The sequence below is a fragment of the Dendrobates tinctorius genome, unplaced genomic scaffold, assembly GCF_039654945.1.
Source record: "Dendrobates tinctorius isolate UK_male_01 unplaced genomic scaffold, ASM3965494v1 ptg000058l, whole genome shotgun sequence".
Lineage (NCBI taxonomy): Eukaryota > Metazoa > Chordata > Amphibia > Anura > Dendrobatidae > Dendrobates > Dendrobates tinctorius.
In genome coordinates, this window is record NW_027361726.1 from 4518567 (window position 1) to 4537978 (window position 19412).

The 19412-nt window shown below is 47.4% G+C and overlaps 1 protein-coding gene across 4 annotated transcripts in view; it reads left to right on the forward strand.

Annotated features, from left to right (window-relative positions):
* DDHD1 (DDHD domain containing 1) overlaps positions 1–19412 on the forward strand; it is a 57242-nt gene that overhangs the window by 30439 nt on the left and 7391 nt on the right. For all 4 annotated transcript variants that reach the window (XM_073577944.1, XM_073577945.1, XM_073577947.1 and 1 more), the window contains 6 exons: positions 823–970; positions 1306–1415; positions 2288–2394; positions 15079–15332; positions 16486–16552; positions 16691–16840. In XM_073577944.1, coding sequence (XP_073434045.1) covers positions 823–970; positions 1306–1415; positions 2288–2394; positions 15079–15332; positions 16486–16552; positions 16691–16840 — 836 coding nt within the window. The remainder of the gene's footprint in view (positions 1–822; positions 971–1305; positions 1416–2287; positions 2395–15078; positions 15333–16485; positions 16553–16690; positions 16841–19412) is intronic.

Sequence of the window (19412 nt, forward strand, 5' to 3'; positions counted from 1 at the left end):
TCTAATGACTGAGGGAGAGGTCCAGGACTTGGGTTTTGATAACATGTCCCTGCGATAGGTTATCAATTAGTTTGATGGGAATTTGACATTCATCACCTCTACCTATCAGATGTTTTCATGTCCATCACAGCTCCATACTGTGTACTGCAACTCTGCTCCTAATGCAATGTGGCACTGTGGGATTCCTATTCTGTACCCTGTGTATTTCACAGGACCTGTAAGCAGATGATGGTTTGGGTTAACGGATTTTTGTCCCCTACCAATCGGATACTGAATACTTGAGTCATCAATCTTACAACTACTTTAACAAGCATAGGGTGATCCTAGTCAGGCTGAGCTGATTTTTCCATGGGTTAAATGGCAGAAATGCATGCCATATTACTAGCATATGCCATTTCGTTATGGCCAATCTGACCTCTGTAACACCACCAGTGCGGAGAATGACTTGAAGCACATACACTTCTTGTTTTTACCTGTACACCTGATCCCAAGTCCCCACTCTGGTAGGGTCCGCAATGCATCTCCATCCATTAAAATAGATTTGTATTGCATGCCTCTGTATAGTGGGCTACTTAGGGCACTGCAATGCAGGAAAATCCCTGAACGTAAGCCCATGTTCTAATGAAACTATTCACACGTGGCAGGTTTGTTGCACGTGACTGTCCTGTGTAGCAGAGTTGCGCTTTCAGAAATCCATGCTCATGCTACAGAAAAAACGCTATTCAGATGATTGGATATTTTTTTAGCTGTCAACATATAAAGTCACCCTTACAGGTTCTTGTACACAATGTATTGGCTTTTATGTGTCTGGTATCGTTGCAGCTTCAAGCAGTGGGACCAGGCTCCATAGAGGTTATGTTGAAGAAGCTACATACGAGGATAAGCCTGTCGACACAACCCACATAGTTTTTGTCGTTCATGGTATTGGACAGAAGATGGATCAAGGAAGAATTATCAAAAATACCGCCATGTAAGTATTTTTTTTCTTCTGATTTTATATTCTAGTTAAAATCTCACTCTTGCCAAACTAATATAGTCTTGACTAGAGATGAGCTAATTGTTGTCTAGGTCATCACTTTTTGCCTATGCTCATGTATGCAAGTATATAGATTACACGGAGAATCAACAAGTGAAAGGCAAACCTTGCAGATTAATTCGCCCAGTGAATAATAGTGACTGGTGAAGTACTTGTCCGGTTGTCAAAAATCGCCTGTATTAAAATTGGGTGATAAAAATATAAAAATATTTTTTAGTCTTCCTCCATCTAAAGGCTTATTTTATTTTTTTATATGTGTGTAATTATAGGATGAGAGAAACTGCAAGAAAGATTGAAGAGAAGCACTTTTCCAATCAGACGTCAGAGCATGTTGAGTTCCTTCCTGTGGAATGGCGATCCAAGCTTGCTCTGGACGGAGGTAAACCTGATGTTATCCTATTAACTGACATGGAAATTACTGCAGTCATATAATGATTCACATTCGTGCTTGCACTGTAGTTGTCTCGGTGACATCAATTGTTTCTGTTCATGCTACCATAGCAACCCCAGAGCAAACAGGAAACAAATACAAAACATTGTATTTAATCATTAATACACTTTTCATCTGATATTTCTAATGGTCCTCAGACCAGTACAGACAGGAATGAGGCCTGGGTCCTTACCTCAGATTTCACTTTTTATTGTTTAATTTCCAGTCACAGTGTTGCACTATGGACATGTGGATAGGTGATAATCATGCCCCCCAAACCAAAACCACCAACCCACCACCCGTGGCTGGCACCTTAATGTATCAGTAGAATGCGGGGGAGTCTGAAGCTTTTCATTTTTAACCATTCCTTTGCTGCATTGAGAGGAGGTTGAAATAAGGGGTATTCTGCCATGGATTATGCCGCTTCCTTCAATGTCACATGCCCAACCCCCTCTTTATTCAAAGTTATGCTCACCGCTGTCATGCCATGATAATACACCTCAATATTCAACTGATCATAGAGCCTCCCCCCCAAATAAAAAAAATGTATGGCCTACTCTGCAGATAGCTGCTAAATTTCCATTGTGTGACTGCATCAAACACAGCGATGATTGGATCCTATATGCCAACAGTTACAATAAAGAACCAATTGTTGCTCAACGCTGCAATTCTGTCTTCTTATTAGACACAGTAATATATGAAGCTACTGTATTCAGAGGATCCAAGAGAGCAAAGTGCATGTGATCTATATATCGATGCTAGTTATTTAGTAGTATTGTCTGTTATTGTATTTATCGGTAGCTATTATTCCTTTTTTGCAGATACAGTAGATACTATTACTCCAGATAAGGTGCGTGGCATTCGGGACATGCTAAACAGCAGCGCAATGGACATTATGTACTATACCAGCCCTCTCTACAGAGATGAGGTAAGTGACACGTAGTCATGACAAAACTAAAAAGCGTGTTCACCAACCAACTTATTTTCTCAGTTACTACGGAGAAATCTTTTAAATGGCTTTAGGAAAGTGAACCCCAAGTGTTGTAAAATAACAAAGGGAGCAGGTTCTCCAGTGCCGGCTCGCAGCTGCTGTAGCCAGCCACTGAACTTTAGGTCTGATGTGCGCGGTTCAACGTGATGTCAAGATCTGGGAACCAGTGCTGGAACGTAAGAAGGGTGAGCAACCTGCTCTGTTTGTTATTTTATCTGTTTTAGAGTGTTTGGCGTCCACTTACCTAAAAATGGAAAATGCTCTTAAACACTTTGCGACCAGAACAGCCATCTGAGCAACTTTCAGTCGCTCAGATGGCTGTTCTATCTAAATTTCTCCTTCACCTCATTGGGGGACACTGGACTGCGGGTGTATGCTACTCTACTGCCGACAGGAGGCTGACACTAAGTGAATGAAAAAAAGGTTAGCTCCTCCTCCGCAGTATACACCCTCGGCCTAGTTGCCGGCAAGACCAGTTCATACTTAGTGTCCGTAGGAGGCACATGTCTTTTCCCAGACTTTTATTTTTCTTTTCCATGAAGATGAGACAGGGGCGATGGGCCCTATTGAAAGGGTCCGATCTCCCCAAACCATCAACGGGCGAGCATGTGGAGTGTCGCCTCCACGTATCTTCTCCTGCAACGTGGGACATGATGCCGGACTCAGCCCTGACCACCCTGAGGTAGAGAAACCCTAGGCTGTACAGAGGCACAGGTACAGTCCATGCGGCCCCCACTGCACCACCGATGCAAGGACTGCGGTGGTGGAAGGAGGAGGACAGTCCCTCTCCTCATCCCTTGGAGGGAAGGTGAAGTTAGGGTGTCTGCACTGTCCTTGTGTTTATGCAGTCCCTTTTCTCCCCTTAACCTGAGGCTGTCAGTGCATCCAGGGGTGAGGCGCAGAAGGAGGTGGGCTGGGAGGGCTCCTGGAGGTCCGCATGGCAGGCGGCATAGGCTGGTGGCCCCTCTTTCTGGCCACACTCCCAGAGCTTGTGGTGGTCGGCAGCGCCATACCTGGCCCAGGCCCCCGCTTCCGGCGATCCCATACCTGGGTGGGCGCCAAAAATTTAGTCATCGGCTTTCAGCCGGCAATAGGCCCTGGCGGAAGTCCCGCCTCTCGCGACGCGTCTACTTCCGGCGAGCCCATGGCCTCGGGCGCGCGCCGGAAATTTAGTCCCTGGCTTCAGCCGGCGCTAGGCCGCGGACAAGCCCCACCTCTATGACGTCACCGGCGGTCGCACCTTCATCCGGCGGACCTGCCCACACGTAGAGGCGCACTTTTTTGAAAAGAGAGCAGCTGTTCGGCAGCCTGGACGCCTAAGGGGACACAGGACTGGGGTAAGTGCTACCCCCAAAGGAGAAGGGACACCCCCCGTTTGTTGGCAGGGCCCGTCCCTGTTTTTCCAGGGCTTTGCTTATCCCCCCCCGCAGACATATCACCTAGCAGGGCCACCGTGTCCAGAAAGACTAAGACGCACACACGGTCTTATTTGCCGCTTTCCCACAGGCACAAAGCAAACAAATATGTGAAGCCTGCGATTCCGAACGTGCCCAGGAGCCCTCCCCTGCGACTCAGCCCAGTGTGCCTAGTCCCCCTGGAATGGGCTCTATTTTTGTTGCAGTCTATGGCGTCACTTACAAGAGCAATCGAGTCCCTTCGAGCCCCAGACAAGGGCAGGGACAACGGCTCGCCTGTTTTGGAGGGATCCTCCGCCTCACAGGAGCCTCCGGCCTGCAGGGGCCGTTCTCTCTCTAGGCAGATGCAGGGGAAACAAACCCACACAGCATCTCCCGATCCGTCTGGTGCCTCGGCATCCATGAATTCTGCCTCTCGCTCACCTACGCCAGTGGTCATTAACAATCAAAGCTCGGATTACGACTCGGACGAGCCCCTTGACTTGGAGACACCGGGTTACCAGGAAACAGTTGACAGCCTCATCGAGGCCGTCAGCCAGACCCTGGGGATTGACGATGAATCCACCTTGGCCTCAGGCCACATGGTGGCTTTTAAGCGAGTCAAGCGGCCTTAGAGTGTTTTGCACTCACCCAGAGTTTGAGGACACAGTGCAACGGCCAGACAAGCGTTTCTCAGGCCAAAAGGTGCTTGAGGCATGATACCCGTTTGCTCCTGATCTCCTTAAAAAGTGGGCGGACTCCCCGGCGGTAGACCCACCCGTGTCGCGCTTGGCCTCTAAGACACTGTTATCCATACCTAATGGTTCCTCTATCAAAGACCCCACTGACCGTCTCATAGAGAGCCTGGCTCGCTCAGTGTTTGAGGCGTCAGGTTCAGCACTCTCTCCCTCGTTCGCGGCAACTTGGGTAGCCAAGTCCATGTTTCTTGGTCAGAATCCTTAAACAGCCTTTCAGGGTATGGACCTACCATCAGAGATGTCAGAGATCGCAAATCAGATTGCTTTGGCCGGAGACTACTTAATCAATGCATCTTTAGATGCGGCTAACTGCGTGGCACTCGCTGCCGCAAATTCAATTTCCATTAGGAGGGCTCTGTGGTTGAGGACAATGGCGGGCAGACTCAACCCTCAAGAAATCCTTAACTTCTTTACCTTATCAGAGCGGCCGCCTATTCGGTGAGAAGTTAGATCAGCTCATCTCTGACTCCACAGGGGGGGGGGGAGAGCAGTTTTCTCCCTCAGCAAAGGGTTAAACAGCCTTTTCGTCACCAGCTTCAGACACGTTTTCGGTCTTTTTGCAACCCCGCCGCTTTAGGTCATCCCAACCAGGACAGAGAACGTCAAATCTCATATAGAGCCAACCTGTTGGGTTGGATGTGAACCCATCAGCCCAGATCAAGGGGACTTAGATCCCAAAGATCTTCAGCCAAATGACTCGAGGCAATGTCCAGGCGACACCATCAGGGTAGGCAGCCGCCTACTCTGGTTTCGCCACATCTGGCTCACTGTTGTACACGACACATGGGTAAGACAGCTGGTGTCCTCGGGGTTCAAGTTTTTCAAGCCCCCCCCCCAAGACAGTTTTTTCTTTCTTGTTCTCCCAAAATAGACACCCGGGCAAGGGCTTTATTCAAGGTCATCGAATTGCTCCAGCACAACGGGGTTGTTGTTCCCGTACCGGAAAACGAAAGATTTCAGGGCTTCTATTCCAACCTGTTCATGGTTCCCAAAAAGGACGGAACTGTCAGGCCCATCCTGGACCTGAAGCTCCTGAACAGATTTGTCAGGATCAGATATTTCCGGATGGAGTCTCTCCGCTCGGTCATATCTGCCATAGGACGGGGGGAGACTATCGACATTCAAGACGCCTACCTGCACATCCCCATTTTCTCTTTCCCCCATGACGGCACCACGGAGAGAGGGATCCGCCCTCAGGGACAGGAAATCTACAGATGAAAAAGGCGGTACCTCTCTACCACATCAGTTGGTTTCCTGTCCCTGACAGGGAACCTACAGCACGTACCTGCAGATCGACGTGGGATGCCGGGGACCAAACCAGTGCGGAAACAGGCAGTGGGGCTCCCTGCCTCGGCTGGGTCGAGGCCATGTGCTGGCTTCACCCGGAGCAGCACCACCGGGGTCGGCGGGCCTTGAGGGTGAGTGGGGAGAGGCAGTCAAGAAGGAAGAAGTCTGCCGATCCCCAAAAAAAAAGGGGTGCTGCCTCCTCCAAGAATAGTGGCGACGGTCACTAAAGGAGAGTCCCCCCGCCGAGTGCTGGGCCTCGGAACGGCCAGTGAAGGGTGGCAGCGGCCACTGGGAGCCACGGTATACGGGCCCTCTGCAGGCGCCTAGCGGGGCCTCGGAGCGGCCAGTGAAGGGTGGCGGCGGCCACCGGGAGCCGCGGTATACAGGGCCTCTGCAGCAGGACGCCGGCATCGGGGACGCGCGCGAATGCAGCTCCCTTGAGAAAGGGAGGCGCAGGGCACTGCCGGGAAGTGCGTATGCGCGGGCAGCCACTTCCGGGTGAGGACGCAGAGCGCCACTGGGAAGGGGAGGCGGAGTCGCGCTGCAGGGAAGGAAAAAAAAAAAAAAACCCATATTTAAAACCCCACTAAAGGGGAGAGGTGCGATCACCATGAGCGAAAAGCCACAAAAAGAGGAGACGCGGCGGTCCCCGAAGCAGGGGCAGCGGCAAAAGCAAGAACAGCGCCAGCATTCACAGCGCCACGCGTCCCTTTCCAGCAGCGCAGCAGCAACGGTCATGCAGGATCCCGGCGCAGCCAAAGCTCCACCACAGCGTCACAGCCAGAAGTGGATTCAGCGGTGGAAATAATCCCTACACCCGAGATGGTATCTCTCGTTCCACAAGGAGGGTGAGTGATCTCCGTGAAAGCCCGATCGCTAATGTGCGATTGTTAATTTCTTTCAGGGGCGTAAATGCACAGCCAAATCCAAGCACACGGTATGTGCTATATGCACGGAGGAGCTACCCCCTACGTGCATAGAACAGACAATTCAGGACGAATCCCCGAGGTTTGCTTCAGACCTCAAAACACTGATAAGGACCCAGGTCGAAGACACCCTTAAGGGCGTTAGAGCCAGAGTCCAGTGTTAGTGAATCAGGAAGTGAACTATCTGACTCAAGTAATTCATCATCCTCCCAGTCCTCTTCATCATCCTCAGAAGGGGAACGCAGCTGCTTCCCTATTGAAGAAACGGACGCCCTGGTAAAAGCCGTGAGGACAACTATGGGGGTGGTAGATGAACGCCCTAAGAAAACTGCCCAAGATTTAATGTTCAGTGGGCTAGAACAAAAAAAAGGGAGGGCTTTTCCGGTCAACAAGAAAATCCACTCCATAATTAAACGAGAATGGAAAAAGCCAGACAAGAAAGTGCTCCTAACACCCAAGAGAAAATACCCCTTCCACGACCCGGCCTGCTCCCTATGGAGTAAAGCACCTAAATTAGACTTAGCTGTGGCAAAAGCTTCTAAAAAATTTGCCCTGCCCTTCGAAGACATGGGCACCCTGAAGGACCCAATGGATAAAAAAGCAGAAACTTTTTTAAAAAATGCTTGGGAGGCGGCAGGAGGTGGTCTAAAGCCAGCCATAGCAGCCACATGCATGGCACGCGCCCTAATGGTCTGGCTGGATCACTTAGATTCCCAAAGAAAGGAAAAATTCCCAAGAGAAACAATGTAAAGATCAGTGTCTGTAATGAAGGGAGCAGCAGCTTTCCTGGCGGATGCGTCCGTAGACTCGACTAGGTTGGCAGCTAGGGCAGCCTCCTCATATGCCGCGAGACGTGCCTTATGGCTGAAATGCTGGCCGGGAGACCTGCAGACTAAAACCAAATTGTGCGCAATCCCGTGTGAGGGGGAATTTTTATTTGGGCCAATGCTAGACGACATCTTGGACAAGGCAGGGGACAAGAAAAAATCCTTTCCTGGGTTCCCTAGTCAGTCATACAAACGGCCTTTTCAGAACAGAAGATTTATGCAACGAAGACCCCCAAAAGGAAACAAAGGATGATGGGAGGATAAAAGAAATAAAAACAAAGGCTTTATGTTTAACAAACCCCCCGACAGCAAAAAGCCACAATGAAGGTGCTCCCCGGGTCGGGGGAAGATTGTCCTACTTCCTCCAGGCCTGGGAAAAAATATTCGCGAGTTCGTGGATTCCGAAGGTCTGAGGCTAAAATTCAATACCCTCCTAAACAATTCTTTCGTGATAACGCCCCAAAAGACATCACACGAGCAGCTGGCTCTGCAACAAGAAATCGCGAATCTAAGGGAGAAGGACGTATTACAAGAAGTCCCCTACCAGGACAGAGGCAAAGGCTTTTACTCCCTCTCTTCCTTTGCAGAAAGCCAGACGGAACATACAGGCCGATCATAAATCTAAAAAGACTGAACAAGTTCCTGGAAGTTCAGCATTTCAAAATGGAGACAATGAAATCTTGTGTAAAAATGCTTCCCCCATTGTGCTTCATGGCGGTATTAGACTTGAGACCATGTGCCTATTCACAAAGACCACAGGAAATACCTCAGGGTGGCGGTGACGATCCAGGGGGAGATAAAACATTATCAGTTCAGAGCTCTCCCCTTTGGGCTATTGCTCCAAGAGTATTTACAAAGATAATGTCAGAAGTAATGGCCCACATAAGAGAGCAAAACATCCTGATATACCTGGACGATCTCTTAGTAGTAGGCGTCACCTTCCACCACTGCAGATAACAATTGGACATGATCATGAGATCTCTACTGAGTCTAGGATGGATGCTGAATTTGCCCAAATCCAGACTTGTACCAAGTCAGGTACAGGAGTACTTGGGGATAATACTGGACTCAACCGAACAAAAATGTTATCTTCCGCAGACGAATAGTCACAAGATGACACTAATGGTGTCACAAATGATAGCTTCCCCAGTCACTACCATGAGAAAAGCAATGTCTCTATTGGGGTCGATAACAGCCTGCATGCCAGCAGTACAGCCACACTCGAGACTTACAGTGGGAAATATTAGACGCAGAAGCTTCCCTACACGGGAATTTAGACATGCAATTAGACATCTCACCAAACGCAATACACTCCTTAACATAGTGGACAGATGCAGCCAATCTCACCAAGGGGGTTCCTTGGGCGTTACCAACGACAAAGATCCTAACTACGGACGCAAGTCCCTGGGGGTGGGGTGAACATCTAGGCAGCCAGGTGGCGCAAGAGCCCTGGACTGTGGGAAGAGAGTCAGCTTCCTCAAACATGAAGGAGTTGCTGGCAGTAAAGCTAGCAGTCATACATTTTTTTGGATTCACTTCGCTCACAACACATAAGGGTGTTCTCAGACAACCGGGTAGTGGTAGCATATCTAAACCACCAGGGGGGCACCAGATCTCGAGCGCTGATGGAGGTAACCAAATCCATCTTTCACCTAGCAGAACACAATCTAGAATCCCTGACAATCCTCCACATAAAAGGTTCAGAAAACCGAACAGCGGACTTCCTAAGCCAAACACGTCTAAAACAGGGAGAGTGGGAACTAAGTCAGTTAGTCTTTGACCAGATTGTGAAACTCTGGGGCCGGCCAGAAATACTTATTTGCGAACATTCAGAACCGGAAATTAGAAACCTTCTGCTTGATCGCTCCCCAGGGGGGGCCCAGTAGCTCTAGATGCCTTCACGATACCCTGGGATTATCATCTGGCTTACGCTTTCCCACCAATATCTCTCATCCCCTTAGTACTGAGGAAAATACAGGGGGACAAAGCGACGGTAGTGGTAATAGCGCCCTTCTGGCCTCAGAATATGGTTCCCCTGGCTGAGAAGAATGTCCGTTACAGACCCCTGGGTTCCACCATAAACTCCAGACCTTCTATCCCAGGGACCAGTGTATCACCCCCATATAAAAAACTTACACATGACAGCTTGGCTTTTGAGAGGGAACTCCTAAGCAATAGGGGCTTCTCGTCAAACTTGGTAACCACGCTACTACAAAGTAAGAAGCCAGTAACCACTAAGGCATATGGGAAAGTATGTAAAAAATTCATGTCAGTATCAGGTTCTGACCCAACGGGAGAAATCCCAATAAACAAAATTCTGGAATTCCTACAGAGGGGGCTGGAAAAGGGGTTACCTACCAGCACCTTGAAAGTACAGGTGGCAGCCTTAGGAGCTTTGTATAAACATGACTTAGCCAGAAATCGGTGGGTTAGGAGATTCATGAGAGCCTCACGTAGATCCAGGCCGATCTCTCTACGCACCACCCCCCCGGGATCTAAACCTAGTGTTAAACGCACTGACCAACTCTCCCTTAGAACCCCTAGAGGAAGCTCCCCTAAAAATATTGTCCCTTAAGACCTCCCTCCTCGTAGCCTTAACTTCGGCCCTTCGCATTAGTGATATGCAAGCTTTATCTGCCCACTCACCCTTCACCCAAGTACTGGAGGATAGGGTAATTCTCAAAACCGACCCGGCCTATCTCCCCAAGGTTCCATCACAGTTTCATAGGACCAGGAGATCTCCTTACCCACCTTCTGTCCCAATCCCAAGAACAAAACAGAAGAGGTACTGCATACTTTAGATGTAAAAAGGTGACTGGTCCAATACTTGTTAACCACAAGGCAGTTTAGAAAGGATACGGCTCTGTTTGTCTGTTTTCAGGGTCCACGGAAGGGTCAAAAAGCATCGAAGGCCACACTGGCAAGATGGATAAGAAAGGCCATCACCCTATCCTACTCCTCTTGCAGGGCGGCCATCCCAGAGGACATAAGGGCCCATTAAACCAGGGCAGTGGCATCATCCTGGGCGGAGAAAGCCGACTCTTCATTAGACCAGATATGTAGAGCTGCCACTTGGTCTTCCCCCCCCCCCCCTCTACATTTTTCAAACACTACCGTCTAGACTTGACCTTCTCTTCAGATCTCACCTTTGAGAAAAGGATTCTGGAGGCTGTGGTCCCTCCCTAGATGTACAATTTTTGTAATTCTCTCCGTGGTGCCGTCATGGGGGAAAGAGAAAATCGTAGTTACTTACCGATAACGGTATTTTTCTGATCCCATAACTGCACCCGTACATCCCCTCCCTTTTACACACAGGTGTGCACATTAGAGTGAGTTAATTTGCCTTATTACCATGCGGTGCCTCTATTAAGCTTAGTTTGATTTTGGATTTTTATAACCATTTGAGTTGCAGCTGGAAGTTCTGTGTAACACTCTGTAAACCAACTGATGTGGGAGAGAGGTACTGCCTTTTTCATCTGCAGGTTTCCTGTCCCTGAGGGCGGATCCCTCTCTCCGTGGTGCCGTCATGGGATCAGAGAAATACCGTTATCGGTAAGTAACTACGATTTTCCCACCGCATCAAAGATTTTTGCGCTTCGCTATCAACGGCCTACATTTCCAGTTCGCAGCTCTGCCCTTCAGGCTAGCCACCACGCCCAGAGTGTTCACAAAGGTCATGGCGGTCGTCATGGCCATCCTGCACTCCCGAGGCATAGTCGTCTTGCCTTACTTAGACGACCTCTTGGTCAAGGGCCCGTCATTTTGAGCATGCGAGGAGAGCGTCAACATCACGCTGGATACTCTTTCCCGCTTAGGATGGTTGGTCAACCTGAAGAAATCATCCCCTGTTCCAACTCAGAGGATTTCCTTTTTAGGGATGATTTTCGACACCTCCCGAGGGTTGGTAATTCTCCCTCAGGACAAGGCCCTAGCCCTCCAGCAGGGAGTCGAGGCACTTCGCCAACCAGTCCCTCGTACCATTCATTTTTGCATGAGGGTCTTAGGGAAAATGGTGGCAGCAATGGAAGCAGTTCCATTTGCCCAACTCCATCTTCGTCCCCTGCAACACACCCTCTTGGCATCTTAGGACAAGAAACCTTTTACTCTCGACCATCGGTGCCGGTTGTACGCGCAGGTCAGACAGGCACTCAGGTGGTGGACTATGAGTTCCTCCCTTCCTCAGGGGAAGCCTTTTCCCCCGGACCATTGGCTGTTGGTCACAATCGACTCCAGTCTCCTCGACTGGGGAGCGGTTTTTTGCCACCATACAGCTCAGGGACATTGGGCACCACGGGAATCATGCCTCCCGATCAACCTTCTAGAGATACGAGCAATCCGGCTGGCTTTGCAGCATTTCCATCATCTTCTAACGAGCCGCCCCATCCGGATTCAATCGGACAATGCCACGGCCGTGGCTTACATAAATCATCAGGGGGGCACCCGCAGCAGAGCGGCCATGCACGAGGTGGAGCACGTCCTCCGCTGGGCCGAGAGAAACCACTCGGTGATCTCAGCAGTCCACATCCCAGGCGTAGAAAAATGGGCAGCAGACTTCCTCAGCCAGCAGGGTCTTGCATCCGGGGAATGGTCACTACACCCCTAAGTCTTCCTGCAGATTTGCCAACGTTGGGTAACGCTGGATGTGGACCTGATGGCCTCCAGGGTAAATGCCAAAGTGCCCACGTTTGTCGCTTGATCCCCGGACCCACAAGCAATTGCCGTGGACGCGTTGGTTCTACCATGGAACCAGTTTCGCCTCCCGTACCTATTTCCCACGCTGCCACTACTTCCGAGGGTCATCAGGCAGGTCAAGGCAGAGAGGGTCCCAGTAATTCTGATTGCCCCAGATTGGCCTCGTCGGGCGTGGTACCCAGACCTAGTTCAGCTACTCTCCGACATCCCCTGGCGGTTGCCAGAGCGCCCAGAACTGCTCTCCCAGGGCCCGATCTGTCACTAGGACTCTGGGGGCCCTCTGTTTTATGATGTGGCCTTTGAATCTTGGATTCTGACCCAGGCTGGTTTCTCCCAGAATGTGGTCGCTACAATGGTTAGCGCCCGGAAGCCCGCCTCAGCATGTATCTACCACTACACCTGGAAGGTTTTCTTCGCATGGTGTAAAGACCGCAGTTATTCCCTGCTGAGTTTCTCCATTACCAACATCTTAGTTTTCCCCCAGACTGGCCTAGATTCGGGGCTAGCTCCAAGTTCCCTCAGAAGACAGATATCTGCCTTATCTGTCCTGTTCCAGCGCAGGATCGCTACCAATCTGCAGGTAAAGGCCTTTATCCAGGGGGTCTCCCACTTGGTACCTCCCTATAGGGCTCCTCTGGAAGCCTGGGACCTTAACCTGGTCCTAAGTGTTCTGCAGGAATCTCCATTTGAGCAACTACAGGATGTCTCTTTGACATACCTTTCCTGGAATGTGGTATTCCTCGTAGCTATAACATCAATCAGGCGGGTTCTCTGCGGTGGCGGTTCTATCTTGCCGAGCTCCGTTCCTGATTTTTCACAAGGATAAGGTGGTTCTCAGGCCTGCTCCCCCTATTCTGCCAAAGGTCGTTTCCTCATTTCACATTAATGAGGACACTGACTTACACTCTTTTTGCCCAGCACCCGTACACCGTGTGGAAAAGGCTCTTCATACTTTGGACCTGGTGAGTGCCCTCAGGAGGTACGTGTCACGGACGGCATCCTTTCGTCTGACAGACACTCTGTTCGTGCTCCCTGAGGGTCACAGGAAGGGACTCGCTGCCTGAAGATCAACCATAGCCAGGTGGATTCGTTTGACTGTTCAGGAGTCTTACCGTATCAGAGGCGCACCTGTTCCGGCAGGGATAAGAGCACACTCCACTCGGGCGGTGGGCGGCTCTTCGGCATCAGCAGAACAGGTCTGCAAGGCGGCAACCTGGTCCAGTTTGCATACATTCTCTATGCATTACAGTATCCATACTCGGGCTTCAGCAGACTCGAGCCTGGGTTGAAGGATTCTCCAAGCAGCGGTGGTGCACCTGTAGACAGGAGGTGCATAAAGCTTGGACCGGTGAGTCGACTTCCCACCCAGGTACTGCTTTAGGACGTCCCACAGTCCTGTGTCCCCCAACGAGGTGAAGGAGAAACAGGGATTTTTGTGGTACTCACCGTAAAATCCTTTTCTCCGAGATGCTCATTGGGGGACACAGCACCCCCCATTAGCCAATTGGCTCCTTATGTTGTTTAATATGTATTTATGATAGTAAGTGGGTTTTCTAGACATGATACCTGCATTAAGGTTGATGTTGTCTATTTTTTTTGTTCTCTACTGCTTTTGCACCGAACTGGTCTCGCTGGCAACTAGGACGAGGGTGTATACTGCGGAGGAGCTAACCTGTCTTTCATTCACTTAGTGTTCGCCTCCTGGTGGCAGTAGCATACACCCACAGTCCTGTCCCCCAATGAGCGTCTTGGAGAAAAGGATTTTACGGTGAGTACGACAAAAATCCCTGTTTCACTAGTCATCCTTTTTCCAGTTTCCATAAGTCGTGTCTATGACATACAATCTTGGCACAACACATGTATATGCACTGCCATGTGCCAGTAAACCAAACATATTCAAAGGCCCCCACTTAATTGACAAAGCCAAAAAGAAAGTCCTTATGGGATCGAGTTTCCAAAACCGAATTAGCAGGGCAATGTATAATAAAAAGTCTGTGCTTCCCTCATGCCCACTGTCCGTAGTGCCAGTCATGTATCTGTAATGTCACCACGGTTCATGGCATGCTAGGACATGACACAGAGAAGGTGCCGACTGGGTGGTTTTATTTCCCATGTTCTAATTTTCTACAACAATGCTGACATTCATTACATAGCCGGTATAATAAGTGGACCAGAAAGCTTATGTCAGTGTATGTTTGCTCTTGTTCTGCTAGTTGGACAAAAACAATGCAATTTCTTATTAAAGAGTATCGGTGTCACCTGCTCAACCTTGTAACTCATCAATTATTGAGCTTTAGGCATCATGTGCCAGAATTTGCTGGAAAAAGCCTCGCTGAGTCACAGAGACCTTGTAAGGCTGTTAAAATGTGTCCGTCACCCACACCCACTTTTTTGGCTGGCGCTTCCATGCTGGTTGCACACTTAAGATAGTCGTCAGTTGTATAACTGGCCTCCTCCACACTCACAGACACATGTCCACAACAACTAAACTGGCATTGGGTGATGGAGATAAGGGCTGAATTATATACCCCCTTTATAAGAAGTTTGTTACACTGTAAAGTTGCTTTATGGTTTTAGTAGTAACATGAGCAGAATACAGACTGCCACTAATAGATGTTTGCATTCTTCTGACTGTTAAAGTATCAAATTGCCTACCTTATCGTACCTATGTCTTAAATTATAAATTGTGGTTTTGCAGAGTTCATTAGCAATAAGAAGCTTAATTTTCCTTTATCAGTTAGTGAAAGGATTACTGCAAGAACTGAACCGTCTCTACAACTTGTTCTGCTCCCGAAACCCAGAGTTTGAAGAAAGAGGAGGCAAAGTGTCTATTGTGTCCCACTCCCTGGGGTGTGTGATTACCTTCGATATCATGACTGGGTGGAATCCAGTCCATGTTTATGAACAGCTGGATAAGGAGGAGACTGAGGACCAGTGGATTAGTTATGAAGAACAACATCTACTTCGGGAGCTTTGCTTGACCAAGCAACGGTACGTAGTATCATGGCTTAGCTCAGTGACTTAAGTGAATGTCAGAGGTGATGGTTGGATGCTACGAGATGGGACACAAATATTAGCATTTGTTAGACTCTATTGTGGAGCAAAATGACAGATTATCTTGCGGGTTATGTTGTCGGGCTGTTCAGCTCTTTCCATAACTCCAATAGAAGTTAACCCGATAAAGTCTTACAACTAACTCTCCCTTGAGTTTCCAACTGGATGGAGCAACAAATGACTAGCAAGATGAGTCTGAGGACCCCTTTCCTTTTGCATATGTGCAAGCAACCTATTAGACCAGTATATAAAATATAAAAACAAGTAATCCGATTGGCAAATGGTGTAACGAGAAACAAAATCAAAACGCCAGAATTACGTTTTTTTTTGGTCGCTACAACATTGCAATAAAATGAAATAACAGGCAGTCAAAACATCGTATCTACCCCAAAAATGGTATCACTAAAAACGTTAATTCGGTGCGCAAAAAATAAGCCCTCACTCAGCCCCAAAGAATGGAGACGCTATGGGTTTCGGGAGATGGCGCCATTTTTTTTTCTTCAAACTGTGCATTTTTTTTTACAATTTAAATTTAAAAAAATCCTATATATGTTTGGTATCTGCAACCTTGTAATGACCTGGAGAATCATAATGACAGGTCGGTTTTAGCATTTAGTGAAAATGGTAAATAACAAAACAACAATTGTGGAATTGCTCTTTTTTTGCAATTTCACCACACTTGGATTTTGTTTTCCTGTTTTCCAGGATACTATATGGAAAAATCAATGGTGTTGTTCAAAAAAACAACTTGTCCTGCAAAAAACAAGCCCCCATATGGCCATTTTGATGGAAAAATAAAAAAGTTATGGCTCTGGGAAGAAAGGGGGAAAAATGGAAAATCACAAGGTCGTGAAGGGGTTAAACATCTCTGGCCGCAGCTCCAAAGCTGCTATCTGTTAGTAAGTTTGCCATGGTCAGCAGATTGTCTCGGTTTCTGTGGGCGTGAGGCGACATTATCCACATGCCATAATTCAGGCTGACATTACAACAGAAGACTGCTAAAATTACTGTCTGTTCTCCCCGGTTTACTACTTACATAATAGAGATGTTTGCATAAAAAGTGAAAATATAATTATATTGTTCTTTGCAGGCTAAAAGAACTGGAAGACAGACTAAATGGACTTAAGAGTTCCAATACCCCTGTTTTAAAATTCAAGGCAAGTAGATTTCTGGAAATGAGGTTAGCTACGGCTATTAACAGTTGTGATTTTTTTTTTTTTTTGTGGAGAGTGGTCAATGCAGTTTACCCATAGCACAATTATACTTTGACCATTTGCCTGCTTTTACCCTTGTAGGTGGAGAACTTTTTCTGCATGGGTTCGCCCCTGGCAGTATTTTTAGCATTACGTGGAATTCGTCCAGGAAATCGCGGAACTCAAGATCATATTTTACCTAGAGCTATTTGTAATCGTTTGTTTAATGTTTTCCACCCTGCAGATCCTGTGGTAAGTCTCTGCTCATTCTGTAGACTTAAAGAAAATAACCCCTGCAATATCTGTTCAACATGCACCAATTTGCAGGGTTTTACCTGTACTTTAAAGGGAACCTGTCACCTGTTTTGGCTGCTATAAGATGCGGCCACTGCCTTTCAGTGCTTATCTACAACATTCTATAATGCTGGAGATAAGCCCCCGATCTGACCTGAAAGATAAGAAAAATAAGTTTTATTATACTCACCTACTCACCCGAGAGGGGTGGTCCGGTTTGCTGGATGTTGCAGGTCTGGGTCCGGCGCCTCCCATCTTCTTGCATCTGTTGCATCATGTCTCCCTGGCATCGCGCTCCTGCGCAGGCGTACTTCTCTGCCCCGTTGAGCAGAGTAAAGTACTGCAGTACGCAGGCGCCGGGAAAGGTCAGAGAGGCCCAGCGTCTGCGCCCTGGACTGCATCGGACCGCCAGTCCCCCCCCCCCCCGGTGAGTAAAATAAGTTATTTTTCTTGTCTCCTAAGTCAGGCTGGGGGCTTATCTACAACATTATAGAATGCTAACACAAGCCAATAATAAAGAGCAGCAATACTAACCAAGTAACTATGGAAACAAAATTCATAATGAAGCAAATAATGGTTGCTGCAAATAAAGGACTAAATATGGACTAGTCTCTTAAAATGTGTCAACAGAGAGGGGAGTGGTCTGTGAGGACCACAAATACGGCGAAAAAGTCCATCGATATTATAAAAATATATAAATCTTTATTTGACAAGTATGCAGAAATAGACGGTGACAGTGAGCACAACCATTAGGCACCAAAGTGCCATAAAAACACCAGGACACAAATACGGCGAAAAAGTCCATCGATATTATAAAAATATATAAATCTTTATTTGACAAGTATGCAGAAATAGACGGTGACAGTGAGCACAAACATTAGGCACCAAAGTGCCATAAAAACACCAGGACACAAATACGGCGAAAAAGTCCATCGATATTATAAAAATATATAAATCTTTATTTGACAAGTATGCAGAAATAGACGGTGACAGTGAGCACAAACATTAGGCACCAAAGTGCCATAAAAACACCAGGACACAAATACGGCGAAAAAGTCCATCGATATTATAAAAATATATAAATCTTTATTTGACAAGTATGCAGAAATAGACGGTGACAGTGAGCACAAACATTAGGCACCAAAGTGCCATAAAAACACCAGGACACAAATACGGCGAAAAAGTCCATCGATATTATAAAAATATATAAATCTTTATTTGACAAGTATGCAGAAATAGACGGTGACAGTGAGCACAACCATTAGGCACCAAAGTGCCATAAAAACACCAGGACACCTGAACCCATATTATTGCATGATGTCCCCATACATGTGGTCAGTGACCAACAAGTAACCACAATGGTATCCAGCGGATGTGCTGACCCTTACGCCCCTGTATAGGACCCTTACAGGTATGATTATTGGCCTCATTTTGGCCCATTATGCACGATCATTCATTAGGCATTTCTCATGTTAGCATTAGATGAGACATTATGGCCAGCGGATATGGGTGCTATACCTGCTAATGGATACCATTGTGGTTACTTGTTGGTCACTGACCACATTTATAGGGACATCATGCAATAATATGGGTTCAGGCGTCCTGGTGTTTTTATGGCACTTTGGTGCCTAATGGTTGTACTCACTGTCACCGTCTATTTCTGCATACTTGTCAAATAAAGATTTATATATTTTTATAATATTGATGGACTTTCTCGTCGTATTTGTGGTCCTCACAGACCACTCCCCTCTCTGTTGAAGCATTATAGAATGCTGTAGATAAGCCCTGAAAGGCAGTGTACACATCTTATAGCGACAAAAATAGGTGACAGGTTCCCTTTAAAGCACCACTCCCAGCTGTTTCGTAATACAAGTGCTTCTCATCAAAATAGAATATCATCAAAAAGTTAATTTATTTCCGTTCTTCAATATAAAAATTGAAACTCGTATATTCTATAGAGTCATTACAAGCAGAGTGATCTATTTCATGTGTTTATTTCTGTTAATGTCGATTATTATGGCTTACAGCCAATGAAAACCCAAAAGTCCTTATCTCAGTAAATTAGAATAATTAACAAAACACATGAAAAGGTTCTTCCTAAGCATTTAAAAAGGTCCCTTAGTCCGTTTCAGTAGGCTCCACAATCATGGGGAAGACTGCTGACTTGAAAGATGTCCAGAAGGCAGTCATTGACACACTCTACAAGGAGCGTAAGCCACAAAAGGTCATTGCTAAAGAAGGTAGCTGTTCACAGAGTGCTGTATCCAAGCATATTAATGGAAAGTTTAGTTGAAGGAAAAAATGTGGTAGAAAAAGGTGCACAAGCATGCGGGATAATCGTAGCCTTGAAAGGATTAAGAAAAGGCCATTCAAAAATATGAGGGAGATTCACAAGGAGAGGGGACTGCTGCTGGAGTCATTGCTTCAAGAGCCAGCACACACAGACGCATCCAGGACATGGGCTACAAGTGTCGCATTCCTTGTATCAAACCACTAATGACCAATACACAACGCCAGAAGCATCTTACCT